Here is a 16,470-nt window from a genome sequence, read left to right as displayed (position 1 = left end):
TTTTTCTAAACCAACATTATGTTACATATAATAAGATTCTCAATTTTGGTTTTTCCACACTGACGCGTACCTAAACAACTGGTAGTATCTTTTAGTACTACAATAATATGATAGTAATTAAGAGATATCTTTGAAAACATCAAATTTAGTATAGCTATCTTCCAAGAGAAAGTCATCTCCAATCGAGACATTGATTCGTTTCTATTACGTACTGCAAATGGCTGATGTTTTACTTAGAACCGTAATTCAAAACCTCGGATCTTTTGTTCAAGAGGAGCTTGCATCCTTTTTGGGTGTTGGGGAATTGACCCAAAGGCTATCCGGAAATCTCACTGCAATTCTGAAGGTAAATCGACATATACAGAATAAGCAGCAGAATAAAATTTCGATTTACTTTCCTTGGATCATTACGAATTGGAACTTGAACCAGTGATTCGATTGTTACCTTGAACGATTAGTCTGAAACGATCGGTGGAATCTGCGAACCGGAATCACGATCACAGCCAAGCAAACAGCAGAGCCTCTATCAAGTCCACACGAACAGTGCTCCTCCAAAACCTCGGTGCTAGCCAAGAAGACGGAAGTCAGAGAACTAGGGTTTCTGCAAAGAATACGTAACCGCAAACTATTGCACTAGGGTTCTATTTATAGAACTCCTTATATGCTTTGCAAGTCAAACTCGTTTTTGACTTCACTAAGCCCAATACGAGTTTAGCAAATTTTGCTAAACCATTAGCATTATTTACTAAGCGCACCCTTTATATAAGTCATACTTATACATATCTCTGCTCTTTGTGTGTGACCCTTTAGGTTCTAGTCACGTTGGCAATGATATTAAATCTAATATTTAATACCATAAACAATGAGCGGTATCTAGCAACACATCATTGCTACCCAAGTGACAAGAATGTCAAGTGATCTGACGAAACCTTTCATGATAACACATAGGTGTATAATTACTCCTTTGTCACAATATCTTCATTGATCCCAAGGCATAGATAGTGTCACCCTTGTATAGATCAATGTTTATTTATCATGATTCCGAAATATACTATTTAACGAATAAGTCCAATATCTTATATTGACTTAGTTCGGCATGGCCATGCATATTTATAGTCATATTTCATCAAGAGGCCTAAAGATATATCTCCTGTTTATGAGGAGGGACAAATCTCATCTAGGACACTCATGACCCTCAGCATGATTCATCAAGTGCCCATCAACCAACGTTATTGTTATCCTTTTACAGACAACGTTAGAATGACAACAAAGCACTTGAGTCCACATCTAGAGATCATAGTGGTTTCAGGTCTAAGAGCGATATACATTATTATCATTGTGAGAATATCTTATGACAATTTCATAACTTACTATGTAGTATTCTCACAGTGGGTCAATCCAATATAAATATTACTCCTAATATTTATATCTATGTATAGACTTGATATCTCATATCTATGACCCATGAGATGCGGTCATCAGTCTACATACATAATAGTCTCGACGCTTTATTATTATCCTTTATTCATATTAAAGCTTTGACTACGGATACATTTAAGAATAGCGTTCTATAAGATAATGTAATCTCATGATTAAGTCACACTTAATATATTATTACACGAACTATCTATTCTAAGGACTTTATTAACATTATCTAAATATAATAAAGAGTGCCATATATTATTCAATAATAAAAGTCATGATACATAAGATAGGTTTAACATAAACTATTGGCCTCTAGGGCTTACACCAACAAATTCGTGTTGTCCTCAAAGATGCTGAAGAGAAGCAAATAACAAGTCATGTTGTGAAAGACTGGCTGATGCTGCTCATGTTCTTGATGATTTATTGGACGAATGTTCAATAACATCAAAAGCACATGGAGACAACAAGTGCATCACCCGTTTCCTTCCTAAGAAGATTTTGGCTCAGCGTGACGTTGGAAAGAGGATGAAGGCGGTTGCTAAAAAGATTGACGTTATTGCTAAAGACAGGATGAAGTATGGATTGCAAGTGGGAGTAACAGAAGAGCGTCAACGAGGTGCTGATGAGTGGCGCCAAACTACTTCTGTCGTCACCGAACCTGTAGTATATGGAAGGTACATATATAAAGAGCAGATTGTAAAGTTTCCTCTAAAGCATACTACTGACAAAGAAGAACTCTCTGTCTATTCCATTGTTGGCCTAGGTGAATATGGAAAAACAACACTTGCTCAATTAGTATACAACAATGAAAGAGTAAGAAACCATTTTGACCTGAAAATATGGATTTTTGTTTCAGATGATTTCAGCATGATGAAGGTTTTAGAGCCGTCATAGAAGACACAATTGGAAAAAATCCAGATCTCTCATCTTTGGAGTCAATGCGAAAGAAGGTTCAAGAAATTTTCAAAACAAAAGGTATCTACTTGTTCTTGATGATGTGTGGAATGAAGACCAAGAGAAATGGAATAAGTTCAAGTCTTTGTTGCAATATGAAACGAAAGGTGCATCAATTTTGGTCACTGCACGACTTGACATTGTTGCATCCATCATGGCAACTTATCATGCTCATCGTTTAACACGCTTATCTGATTCTGACATCTGGTCTTTGTTCAAACAACAAGCTTTCAGAGAAAATAGAGAAGAACGTGCAGAGCTTGTGGAAATAGGCAAGAAGTTAGTGAGAAAATGTGTGGGTTCAACTCTTGCTGCTAAAGTATTGGGAAGCAGTTTGCGATTTACAAGCGACGAACATCAATGGATTTCTGTACTGGAAAGTGAGTTTTGGAATTTAACTGAGGATGATCCTATCATGTCTGTTTTGAGACTAAGCTACTTTAACTTGAAATTGTCCTTGAGGCCATGTTTTACCTTCTGCGCTGTTTTTCCCAAGGATTTTGAAATGGTGAAGGAAAATCTCATTCATCTTTGGATGGCTAATGGACTTGTTACATCTAGAGGAAACTTACAGATGGAGGATGTTGGTAATGAGGTATGGAATGAATTATACCAAAGGTCATTTTTTCAAGAAGTTAAATCAGATTTTGTTGGTAACATTACATTCAAAATGCATGATTTTATCCATGATTTAGGTCAGTCTTTTATGGGAGAAGAATGTATTTCTTATGATGTCTCAAAGTTGACTAATTTTTCAATTAGAGTTCACCATATAAGTCTCTTTGATAACAAATCAAAAGATGACTACATGATTCCCTTCCAAAAATTTGATTCCTTGCGAACCTTTCTTGAGTATAAACCACCTTCCAAGAACTTAAATATGTTGCTATCTAGCACCCCTCTTCGAGCTTTACATGCAAGTTTTCATCAACTCTCATCATTGATGAGTTTAATTCACTTGAGGTACTTGGAACTCAACCAAAGTCCCATCACAATCTTACCAGGTTCTGTTTGTAGACTGCAGAAATTGCAAACACTAAAACTTGAACGTTGTCATTTTCTATCCAGTTTTCCTAAACAATTGATAGAATTGAAGGACCTTCGACATCTCATGATTAAAAATTGCCATTCATTGATGTCATCTCCTTTTAAAATTGGGAAGTTCACTTGTCTGAAAACATGGTCCATTTTCATTGTTGATTCAAAAACTGGTTATGGTTTAGCCGAGCTATGCAACCTATAATTAGGAGGAAATCTACACATCAAAGTCCTTGAGAATGTATCGAATGAAGAGCATGCTAGAGACGCTAATTTGATTGGCAAGAAGGACTTAAATCGCTTATATTTGTCATGGGGTGGTTATGCTAATTCACAAGTTAGTGGTGTTGATGCTGAGCGAGTACTGGATGCTCTTGAGCCTCATTCAGGTCTTAAGCATTTTGGGGTGAATGGTTATGGGGGAATACATTTTCCTCTTTGGATGAGAAATACTTCTATTCTAAAAGGTTTAGTTAGTATTATTCTCTATGGCTGTAAAAATTGCAGGCAGTTTCCTCCATTTGGTAAATTACCATGTTTAACTATTCTTTATGTATCTAAAATGAGAGATATAAAGTACATTGATGATGACTTGTATGAACCTGCGACTGAGAAGGCTTTTATGTCATTCAAATTTTTTTGACTTTGCATAACTTACCAAATTTCGAGAGGGTGTTGGAAGTTGAAGGAGTAGAGATGCTGCCACAACCTTTGAAGTTAAATATAATAAATGTCCCCAAGCTTACACTGTCGTCCCTTCCATATGTTGAGTCACTTACTGCTAGTGGAAGAAATGAAGAGTTATTGAAGTCCATTTTTTACAACAATTTCAGTGAAGATCTAGCTTCCTCCTCACGGGGAATTGCTGGTAATAATCTTAGGTCACTTTCTTGTTGTGAATTTGTTGAGAAAACCACAACAATAAGACTTGATGCGTGGAGCAAATTAATACCAAGTAATCAAATCAAGCGGGTAGCAAATAATCCAAACAAAAACAACAAGAAATAAAAGAGAGAGAGAGAGAGAGAGAGAGAGAGAAAGAACACAAGATATTTGTTTACCCAGTTCGGTCTAATGATGACCTAGTCTGGGGGAGAGAGCAGCTCTCCGATCCACTATAATGAATGAGTTTCTTTACAAAGAGATAATGAGTTTCAAGAATCAGTCTTCAAACCTAATTCTACCCAAGTCCCAGCCTCTTCCCGTGACCAAGAGACTCAATCCTAATAGTGTTTTGTTCAAGGTGAATCAAAACAATCCCAACCCTAGAGTTGTTGCCAAGAGAGATTCTCTATAAACCCTAGTTTGTTTGTTGGTCTAAACCTTGTTTTTCTACACACTTTTATCATCTGCTACAAGGCTGTATTTATAGTGGAAAGTAAACCCTTAAAAAACTGAAACAAATCTAAATGAAAATACATTTTATTTTTATCTTCAGTGCGACCATCGTGGCACGACCCTGCTTCATCGTGGCACAATTTTTCCAGTGTCTTCCCAGGAATCTTGCTTCAACCATCGTGGCGCGATGCTTTTCGATCGTGGCACGATGCTCCAGATTTCTGATTTTAAGTTAACTCTCACATATCAAATTTCGCCGAACTCAAGGAATTACCTGTTGAACTCGGTACTCTTGGTGCTTTAGAATCTCTTAACATTGATTCTTGTCATGAAATGGAGTCCTTTTCGGAGCAATTGTTGCAAGGTTTGAGTTCTCTTCGAAAATTGTCAGTTCGTTCATGTTCTAGATTCAAATCCCTACCCGACGGTATGAGACACCTTACTTCTCTTGTAATCGGTGACTGTTCACAGTTCGTTTTTCCACAAAACATGGACAGTCTAACTTCCCTTCGTCAACCGGAAGTCTTTGGGGGTAATGAAAACATACTAGACGGCTGAGAAACATCCTTCCCTAACATCCCCTCACTGCAATATTTGCATCTGATTGATTTTCCTTCTCTAACATCCTTGCCAGACTGTTTGGGTGCCATGACTTCTGTACAAGAATTACAAATTTATGGGTTTTCAAAGTTAAGTTCAGTACCAGACAACTTTCAGCAACTCCAAAACTTGCAAATGTTATGTATTGATCGTTGCCCTATGTTGGAGAAGAGATGCAAGAGAGGAATAGGTGAAGATTGGCATAAGATAGCTCACATTCCTCGATTTGTATTGAATCGAGAATTGCAATCTGATGTAGAACAAACAAAACCAACTATATGTGGTAATTTAATTTAATTTAATGAATCCACTCTTTATTCTTACTATATTATATCAAATTATATGATGTGAGAATATTAAACAATGTGTGCAGAGAATATCAAATCAGCATGGAAGCAATTCTGGCACCGCCCATCTCAATACCCTGACTTTACCTACGGTGAATTTGACTGGATGATTGAAAAGGAAGTCGATAGCATATAGATGTGTAATGAACGCTCTTGTCTTCATTATTGATTCTTTAGGGTAAAAATATCTCATCCTATATTCTTATTTATAATAATCATACAACCCTTCTTATTAAATGAAAGAGAAAGACTTCTCTGTTTAGTGGAAAATGTTTTTGAGTACTATTTGGCCAAATAGGTCTATAGTTTGAAGCTGTGTCCTATACATTCTTGTGATTGCAGATATCTGTCAAGTATTGGATACTATTGAAAATAAGCCTAAAGTATGGCTCGTTTACAATATGTAAGAAATATGAAAATGGATAATCGAAATTGATAGTATGGCAATTATGCAGTGAAAAAATTATTTAAATGTTCTGTAATATGGAAGTTATATTTATATAAAATGTTGTCAAGTTGTGATTCATGTAACTTGGTTGATTCGGCTTGCTAGAACCAAACTCAGATCCAATAAAACTGATCTCTGTTATTTCAATTCTGCGACAGTGTAAATGTTTGAGACTAATTCCATTACAGACTCATCAATAAAATCTCTGTTATTCAAGTGAATTTATCAATTGGTACCAGTTTGTATCATTCAATTATTACTTTATTGCAAGTGTCAAGTTAGTAATACTAGAAAAAATATTTTCCCCCACGCCTACGCAAACAGGTTTGTACATGATTCTGCAATAACCGTCTCAATTTTTATACTATGTATTTGACAAATGAACCGTATTTTCTAAGGAATTTCTCGCACAAGGAGTTGCATGGCGTTGTTATCGAGGTAAAGTGCATATATGTGCGTGTGATATGTGACATTCAGTAATATAATTATAATAGTTTCATTGAAAGGATTTAAAATCAATGTTGATCTTAATTGCAGTTTAGGGCTGATCAGTTTTGAAGTTCAAACAAAATGCTCAACTTGGCTCCGTTAAACAGAAATTTGATTTGATTATTGCCTGCATATTGCTCTGTTATCTTTGCTGTTGAATTAATTACATTTGAAATGGATTACAATTCTTGGCATTTTGTCAATGTTCTGTATTTTATGAGAGTACGTTATGCGATAAGCATCACTCATGTTTGAATACCATGTTCCCCGTTATATTTTTTCAATTGTCTGTTGTATAGAGTAATTTCTTGATATGTTTAATTGGAATTTCATATCTCTGTGTTACTAATTTTGTTGTGTTACTTTCCTATGTATGAAATGGCTTTGTGATCGTATAATGGATTAATCAATGCTTTATTTCTCTAGAAACATTCTGTAGTATCCTTCCTAAATCATTATTTGATTTGATGAAAATTGTAAATTTGCAGATTCCTTTTTTGTATCTGCTAACAATCTTACTTTGTTATGGATGCTTCTATTGTTCAGTTGCTTCTAGTTATCTTTGCTGCTGAATTATATTTGAATCTGATATTTTCCATTGAGTCACATTTCTTGTGTATTTTGTTGCGCTTTGTTTTCATTTATTGGAATTAAAGATCTCATTCTGTCTTTATGGAATTAAAGATCTTTCTATGTGATTTTGTGTGTAATATAATGCAAGCTGATCCTATATTTTGTGATAACTTGTTGAAAAGATTACAGCCACACAACACAATCAATGAAAGTATTTTGTGATAACTTGTCTGTTGTTAGTATTCAAAAATCATTTTTGAATAGTATTATATACAGTATGCAGTAAAATTTATGTACTGTTCAAGGTTGAAAGGTTGCAACAGATGTGGCTGTAGAAAAATCAGCAGATACACTTCCCAACTTGAAATATATAAATAATTAGTATTACTATTATTTGTGACTGGATTCTCTCTGGTGAAGTCTAGGTCACCCTAGAACAAATTTGGAAATTTTAAAATTTTAAAATAGGTTTCAATGGTGTGGATTGTTCGCATGAGCCAATATGTTTCCCAATTATAAAGAGTAGAGAACCATTTTGGTCGTATAATGTGAAACCTGTCTATGCATGTTTTTAAATATATCTAGATTCCAAACATATTTCTATTGTTTTTTTTTTTGTATGTAATTTTTGGACTAAATTGACCACCAGAAAAACATATTTGTGGACTAAAATGATTAATAAAAGTGACATTTGGGTTGTAATTTTTAATCTTATTAGGTAGATTTGCTATAATTTATTTTTACGGTCTATGGCTATACTCTTAGAATTCAAACAATTTGTTGATGCGTTTGCAATTACAACACATTCATGAAAGAGATATTCACTCACGAACCATTGTTTATCCAGTTTATATATTAATATTGAAGTTGTTTGGATTCCCACATTACCGACATTCTTATGCATATATGTATAAATGTGTTTGAGCACTCTCACCTTTTATTATGCTAGTTTTTGGAATGTGATTCTAGTCCGTTTAACAGTTATTATCAACAATTAAGCCATACCTTTGAAAGAGAACAATTTTTCTAGGCACTGAGCAAATGAATGGACATGATCTTGTTTTTTTCCCACTGTCATGTAGTTTTCCTCACTGTCATGTACTGATATTTTTTTTTCTATAGCAACCAATATTCACAAGTTGCAGAAAAACTACATCCACTGATTTAATAGATAATCTTTGAAAACAAATAACAACTCATATTTCATCTTCCTAGAGCAAAGTCATCTCTAATCTAAACAACTTTGATTCATTTCTGTTCTCACATCTGAAAATGGCTGATGCTTTACTTGGTATCGTGATTCAAAACCTCGGATCTTTTGTACAAGAGGAGCTTGCTACCTATTTGGGTGTTGGAGAATTGACCCAAAGACTATCTAGAAAGCTCACTTTAATCCGTGCTGTCCTAAAAGATGCTGAAAAGAAGCAAATAACAAATGATGCTGTGAAAGAGTGGTTACAGCAACTGCGTGATGCTGCTTATGTGCTTGATGATATATTGGACGAATGTTCAATAACCTTAAAAGCACATGGCGACAACAAGCGGATCACTCGTTTCCATCCTATGAAGATTTTGGCTCGTCGCAACATTGGAAAGAGGATGAAGGAGATTGCTAAAGAGATCGATGATATTGCTGAAGAAAGGATGAAGTTCGGATTGCAGGTGGGGGTCATGGAGCACCAACCAGAAGATGAAGAGTGGCGGCAAACTACCTCTGTCATCACTGAATCCAAAGTATATGGAAGAGACAGAGATAAAGAACAAATTGTTGAGTATCTTCTGAGGCATGCTAGCAATAGTGAAGATCTCTCTGTCTATTCCATTGTTGGCCTAGGTGGATATGGAAAAACAACACTTGCTCAATTGGTATACAAGGATGAAAGCGTAACCACCCATTTTGATTTGAAAATATGGGTTTGTGTTTCAGATGATTTCAGCATCATGAAAATCCTACACTCTATCATAGAATCTGCCACTGGACAAAATCATAATCTCTCGACTTTAGAATTAATGCAAAAAAAAGTTCAAGAAGTTTTGCAAAGCAAAAAGTATTTACTTGTACTGGATGATGTGTGGAACCATGAACAAATAAAATGGGAAAAGTTGAAGCATTATTTGAAGAGTGGAAATACAATGAAAGGTTCATCTATTTTAGTCACAACACGACTTGATATTGTTGCATCCATCATGGGAACTCACCCTGCTCACCATTTGGTAGGTTTATATGACGACGACATTTGGACATTATTTAAACAACACGCTTTTGGACCTAATGGGGAAGAGCCTGCAGAGCTTGCAGCAATAGGCAAGGAGATAGTGATAAAATGTGTGGGTTCACCACTTGCTGCCAAGGTTTTGGGAAGCCTTTTGCGCTTTAAAAATGAGGAACATCAATGGCTTTCTGTAAAGGAAAGTGAGCTTTGGAAGTTATCTGAGGATAACCCTATCATGTCTGCTTTGAGACTAAGCTACTTTAATTTGAATTTGTCCTTAAGGCCGTGTTTTACTTTTTGTGCTGTTTTTCCTAAGGATTTTGAAATGGTGAAGGAAAATCTCATTCAACTTTGGATGGCTAATGGACTTGTTACATCTAGAGGAAACTTACAGATGGAGCATGTTGGTAATGAGGTATGGAATGAATTATACCAAAGGTCATTTTTTCAAGAAGTTAAATCAGATTTTGTAGGTAACATTACATTCAAAATGCATGATTTAGTCCATGATTTAGCTCACCATATAAGTTATTTCGCTTCAAAAGTAAATTTGAATCCCTTAACAAAAATTGAATCATTGGAACCTTTCTTGACATTGAATCATCACCCTTCATTGGTTCATATGTGTTTCCATCTGTCACTCCTCTCCGAGCTTTACGTACAAGGTCTTGTCATCTCTCTGCATTGAAGAATTTAATGCATTTGCGGTACTTGGAACTTTACAAGAGTGATATAAAAACCTTGCCTGCGTCTGTTTGTAGATTGCAGAAATTGCAAACACTTAAACTTGAAGGTTGTGATTATCTTTCTAGTTTTCCGAAACAATTGACACAATTGCATGACCTTAGACATCTTGTTATTATTGCTTGCCAGAGATTGACATCAACTCCTTTTAGAATTGGGGAGTTAACTTGTCTGAAAACATTGACTACTTTCATTGTTGGTTCAAAAAATGGGTTTGGTTTAGCAGAGCTACACAACTTGCAATTAGGAGGCAAGCTACACATCAAAGGCCTTCAGAAAGTGTTGAATGAAGAGGATGCAAGAAAAGCTAATTTGATTGGCAAGAAGGACTTAAATCGCTTATATTTGTCATGGGGTGGTTATGCTAATTCACAAGTTGGTGGTGTTGATGCCGAGCGAGTACTGGAAGCTCTTGAGCCTCATTCAGGTCTTAAGAGTTTTGGGGTGCAGAGTTTTATGGGAACACAATTTCCTCCTTGGATGAGAAATACTTCTATTCTAAAAGGTTTAGTTCATATTATTTTCTATGGCTGTAAAAACTGCAGGCAGCTTCCTCCATTTGGTAAATTACCATGTTTAACTAACCTTCATGTATCTGGAATGAGAGATATAAAGTACATTGATGATGACTTCTATGAACCTGCAACTGAGAAGGCTTTTATGTCATTGAAAAAGTTGACTTTGTGTGACTTACCAAATTTAGAGAAGGTGTTGGAAGTCGAAGGAGTAGAGATGCTACCCCAACTTTTGAAGTTACATATAACAGATGTCCCTAAACTTGCATTGCAGTCCCTTCCATCTGTGGAGTCACTTTCTGTTAGTGGAGGAAATGAAGAATTATTGAAGTCCTTTTCTTACAACAATTGCAGTAAAGATGTAGCTTCCTCTTCACGGGGAATTGCCAGTAACAATCTTAAGTCACTTCGGATAGAAGACTTCGACGGACTCAAGGAATTACCTGTTGAACTCAGTAGACTTAGTGCTTTAGAATCTCTTACAATTACATATTGTGATGAAATGGAGTCATTTTCAGAGCACTTGTTGCAATGTTTGAGCTCTCTTCGAACTTTGACCATTAATGGATGCGGTAGATTTAAACCCCTGTCCAATGGTATGAGACACCTAACTTGTCTTGAGACACTTCATATCCGTTACTGTCTACAGTTAGTTTTTCCACATAACATGAACAGTCTAACTTCCCTTCGCCGACTGCTACTCTGGAATTGTAATGAGAACATACTAGATGGCATAGAAGGCATCCCCTCACTGCAAAAATTGTCTCTGTATCATTTTCCTTCACTAACATCATTGCCAGACTGTTTGGGTGCCATGACTTCTCTTCAAGTATTAGACATCTATGAGTTTCCAAATTTAAAATCACTGCCAGACAACTTTCAGCAACTCCAAAACTTGCAATATTTAAGTATTGGTCGTTGTCCTAAGTTGGAGAAGAGATGCAAGAGAGGAAAAGGTGAAGATTGGCATAAGATAGCTCACATTCCTCAAGTTGAATTGAATTTCAAATTGCAATCTGATGCAGAACCAACAAAACCAACAATTAGTGGTAATTGATTTGAATGAATCTCTTAATTTTATTCCTTTTGCTTTTATCTTACTATATAAAATATGGTGTGATTTTAGACTTATATTGAACAATGTGTGCAGAAGATAAACTGCCAGCATGTGGGCAATTTATGGAAGTTCTTATAAAATACAATGTCCAGAGAGATTTTGACAGCATGATTGAAGATATAGACGTGTAACGCTCTGATAGAAAGATTTGCTGTATTTATTTATCTATTTTTAATAATCATGTATCCATTCTTTTTTCTCTTTTTAGTGGAAAAAGTTTGGCCAAATTGGTGTATGGTTCAGTTATTTTCTTAAGAATTTGAAACTTCAACTATCAATTGAGTGTGTCCTACATACATGTGATATTATATGATTTATATAAGCACATTAATATTTTCTACTTGGTTTCATTCTACCTGAAAACTACTAGTATATTCTTATAAAATTGAGAGAGAAAATAAAGATGAATTTAATTCAAATATTACACTCTCAATTACCCATGAGATCGTTAAATTTTGTTAACTTTATTATTAAGTAATCTTAAAAACATTCATTAAAAGTTGTTTTAATTTGCTGGAAATATATATTCGAAAGTTCCGATTCTCACTTAAAAAATTGATCTCCCTAACCTAAAAATATATTTTTTACCCTCAACAATGGGAAACTGCTGTTCACTCTTTATGGCGGTAGCTAACTATCGTTGCTACAACAATAGTTATCAACCAATGTGATACAGAGTAAAACTTTAATATGGCATAGACTTTGCAGCCACCACCCTATATGCTAGCTTTCCAATTCCACCACCCTACTATTGACAATAAGGCCAACAAGCCACCATATTTGACATTTACTAGATTGTGTTTCCATTGATGTATTAATTATCAGCACTATTTCAGCTACCATATGGCCTCTAGGATTGCTATAAATAAGGCCACTTCCTTCATGTATTACCACAATTTGAAATATATAAAACTTGAGTTTCTCATTTGAGAGTTAGAGAGTGGATTCTCTCTTGGTTTCTGAGCCATATTGGCATCATAGCAAGGTTCCAAATCCGGAGTTGAGTTTGAGTGAAAGAATCAACGGAAAGTTTGAGTTTTCTAAGGGTGTTCTTGAAGAAAAAGAGCTGCCACCTTCGAAACTATACTTTGCGGCCATTTTTTTGCAAAACTAAAGCCGCCATTGCGTTCGGAAGGCCGAAAAACCTTGGACTGGAGGTTTTTGTCACCAACGGAGCCTCCACGAGCCGCCAAACGACTCGCCGGACCACCACCCGCCACCACTAACCACCACCGGAAGTCTAGAGGATGAAGACAACCAGTCAACAGCCACATCAGCTGCCACGTGTCACTTCCAACCAATAACTTATCGCCACGTGTCAACCTGCCACATCACCACTGACCTGTCCAGTCATCGACAAGTCAGCCTCCACATCCCTGCCACGTGTCACTCAGTGCCACATCATCACCCAGTCACCTAAAATTTTCAGAAATAACAAATCTGCCCCATAACTTTTTCGAAATTTCAGATTTGCCCCAAAACATTATGAAATTAGAAAATTGCCCCTCAACTTTCAAAAATTGCGGAATTACCCTATACTTTTTGAAATTGCAAATTTTCCCCTATTCTTTCTGGATTTACAATTTTTCCCTTGTTCGAAAATTGTGAATTTTCAGGAAATCCTTCCTTTTTAGTGCTATTATAATAGACAATTCCTATTATGCTCTGTGGTTGCAGTTTAATCTGATCTTCCACATCAGAAAAGAATTATTCTATTTTATAGTACTTATACTCATTTCACCCTTTTAAAAAAAAATAAAAAATATGCCTCCAAGAAAAAACGACCAAACACTTAGGGATATTCAAATGGAAGAAATGAGAAGACAAATCCAACAGTTAGATGAAACTATAAATGCACAACAAGCATAATTGGAAGCCCAACACATGCAATCAGACGTTGATGAATCAAGTAGCGAATCATCATCATTAAGAAGTCGTCGTCCACAAAGACAATCATTCAGAGACAACGACATCAAGGTAGATATTCGTGATTTTGAAGGAAAGCTACATCCAGATGAGTTCGTTGATTGGCTCCAAACTGTTGAACGAGTCTTCGAGTATAAAGAGATACTTGAAGAAAAGAAAGTCAAGATCATTGCTATCAAATTAAAGAAGCATGCTTCCATTTGGTGGGAAAATCTAAAAACGAAGCGAGCCCGTGAAGGAAAAAGCAAGATCAAGACTTGGGAGAAAATGCGTCGAGAACTAAGCAAAAAGTTCTTGCCTTCTCACTATTATCAAGATAGTTTTATTCAACTACAGAACCTTCGTCAGAAAAACTTGTCTGTAGAAGAATACACTAGAGAATTTGAGAAGTTAATGATGAAGTGCGACATTCATGAAAGGGAGGAGCAGACAATAGCTCGTTACCTTGGTGGATTAAACACTGACGTTGCTCATCCAATTCAGCTCCAACAATACTGGTCATTAGACGATGTTGTTCGTTTGGCCATGTGAGTGGAGAAACATTTACCCAAGAAGCATTCTTATAGGAATTTTACCTCCACTGAGAATTCTTCTTATCCCTACAAAACAGAAAACGATCAGCCTAGTACGTACTTCTACAAAACCTTCTCCTAAACCCACTACAGATTATAAACCCAAAGCTACCAAGTGTTTAAAATGTCAAGGTTTTGGACATATAGCTTCAAATTGTCCAACACGAAGAACGATCACCATCATCAAAGGAGAAGCTTATGAAGATGTTGATGAGGAAACAAACCGAGATGAACCAGAAAAAGAAGAAGTGTTAGAGCCAATTTATGATGAAGAGCTCATTGTTGCTGATCATGGCGAATCTCTAGTGATAAGACGAAGCCTACACACGATGTCAGCTCAAGAAGAGCATTGGTTGAGGAAAAACATTTTCCATACTCGTTGCACCACTGCTGGAAAAGTTTGTGATGTTATAATAGATAGTGGTAGTTTTGAAAATGTGGTGTCGAACTACATGGTAGAGAAGTTACAGATGCCAACAGAAAGTCATCCTCATCCTTACAAACTACAATGGCTCAACAAAGGTAGTGAAGTGAAGGTTACGAAGCGTTGCCTTATGAGTTTTTCCATTGGTCAGAAGTATCAAGATCAAGTTTGGTGTGATATCGTCCCAATGGATGCATGTCATCTTCTCCTTGGAAGACCCTGGAAATACGATCGTCGTGCCCATCATGATTATGCCAACACCTACTCCTTTGTCAAAGATGGAGTAAAAATCAAGTTAACTCCATTACCACCGAGTGGACTTGATAAAAACAAAAATGAGTCCAAGCCATTAGTGTCTTTAATCACTAAGACTCAGTTCAAAGAAGTTGTGGACGAAGTCCAAACCATGAGCTTTATTCTAATGTTCGAAGAAAATGCAGAAACTGTCCTTCTAGTAGAAATTTAACAAATGCTCAGTGAATTCCCAGATGTAGTACCAGAAGACGTTCCACAAGGATTGCCGCCGATGCGAGACATTCAACATGCTATTGACTTTATTCCTGGAGCTGTCATTCCTAATAGACCAGCTTATAGAATGAGTCCACAAGAGCATGCTGAAATCACACGTCAAGTTGAAGAATTGCTGAAAAAAGGACTAATACAGGAAAGTGTTAGCCCTTGTGCTGTTCCTACAATTTTAGTACCCAAGAAGAATGGAAGCTGGAGAATGTGTGTTGATAGTAAAGCTGTCAACAAGATTACCATCAAGTATCGATTCCCGATACCTAGACTTGATGATTTATTGGATCAGTTGCATGGTGCCACCATCTTTTCAAAGATTGATCTTCGAAGCGGATACCATCAAATCAGGCTTAGGCCAGGAGATGAATGGAAGACTGCATTCAAAACAAGAGATGGCTTATATGAATGGACAGTGATGCCCTTTGGGTTATCTAATGCTCCAAGTACCTTCATGCGTCTAATTAATCAAGTACTTCGACCATTCATTGGCAAATTTGTAGTTGTATACATTGACGATATCTTGATCTACAGCAAACACAAAGAAGAACACTTAAAGCAGCTTCGACAAGTGCTACAAACTCTTCGCGAACAAAAACTCTATGCAAATTTGAAGAAATGTTCTTTCCTAACCAATGAGGTTACTTTTCTGGGTTACATAATCACTGCTGAAGGTATTCGAGTTGACCCCAGCAAGGTTGTGGCCATCAATAGTTGGCCTATTCCAAAGTCAATTCATGATGTGAGAAGTTTCCATAGATTAGATTCATTTTATAGAAGGTTCATCAAGAACTTTAGCTCTGTTGCTGCCCCACTTACAAATTGCATAAAGGGAGATAAGTTCCAATGGACCGAGCAAGCACAAAAGAGTTTTGACCACCTAAAACAACTTTTGACTGAAACACCAGTGCTAACCCTTCCCAACTTTGACCAGGTGTTCGAAGTAAGTTGTGACGCTTCCAATTCAGGAATTGGTGCGGTTCTATGTCAAGAAGGTCATCCTATAGCCTTCTTTAGTGAAAAGCTCAACAATGGTAAACTTAGATACTCAACATATGATAAAGAATTTTATGCCATTGTCCGAGCCTTGCAACATTGGAGTCATTACTTGTTGAATAAAGAATTTATTCTTTATTCTGATCATGAGGCCCTCAAGCATTTGAATTCTCAACAAAAGATCAATCGCAGGCATGCCGCTTGGAGTGAGTTTTTACAAGCTTATCCGTTC

General features: G+C 36.3%; 2 protein-coding genes across 4 annotated transcripts; both read left to right on the top strand.

The window, feature by feature from the left end:
* The first annotated feature begins 217 nt into the window (after window positions 1–217).
* On the top strand, window positions 218–5,838 carry LOC11440242 (disease resistance protein RGA2). Its single transcript, XM_039826966.1, has 10 exons — window positions 218–346; window positions 1,801–2,238; window positions 2,292–2,400; window positions 2,487–3,074; window positions 3,627–3,823; window positions 3,925–3,941; window positions 4,089–4,285; window positions 5,060–5,287; window positions 5,390–5,638; window positions 5,729–5,838. The coding sequence occupies exons 1-10, from the start codon at window positions 218–220 to the stop codon at window positions 5,836–5,838; spliced, it is 2,262 nt and encodes a 753-aa protein (XP_039682900.1).
* A 2,505-nt stretch (window positions 5,839–8,343) lies between these two features.
* LOC11439688 (putative disease resistance protein RGA3) lies at window positions 8,344–12,075 on the top strand. 3 transcript variants are annotated; one of them, XM_039826817.1, is made up of 3 exons: window positions 8,344–9,840; window positions 10,396–11,733; window positions 11,835–12,075. In XM_039826817.1, the coding sequence occupies exons 1-2, from the start codon at window positions 8,485–8,487 to the stop codon at window positions 10,414–10,416; spliced, it is 1,377 nt and encodes a 458-aa protein (XP_039682751.1). In that variant the 5' UTR covers window positions 8,344–8,484; the 3' UTR covers window positions 10,417–11,733; window positions 11,835–12,075. The 3 variants fall into 3 exon arrangements, with proteins under 3 accessions (XP_039682751.1, XP_024641547.1, XP_039682750.1); XM_024785779.2 differs by having other exon boundaries at window positions 8,344–11,733; XM_039826816.1 differs by lacking the exon at window positions 8,344–9,840 and having other exon boundaries at window positions 10,112–11,733.
* The last annotated feature ends 4,395 nt before the right edge of the window (window positions 12,076–16,470 follow it).

This window comes from Medicago truncatula, chromosome 6 (genome assembly GCF_003473485.1).
Source record: "Medicago truncatula cultivar Jemalong A17 chromosome 6, MtrunA17r5.0-ANR, whole genome shotgun sequence".
Taxonomy (NCBI): Eukaryota; Viridiplantae; Streptophyta; class Magnoliopsida; order Fabales; family Fabaceae; genus Medicago; species Medicago truncatula.
The sequence above is the reverse complement of the archived record's forward strand: the minus strand, read 5'-3'. Positions and strand labels throughout refer to the sequence as shown.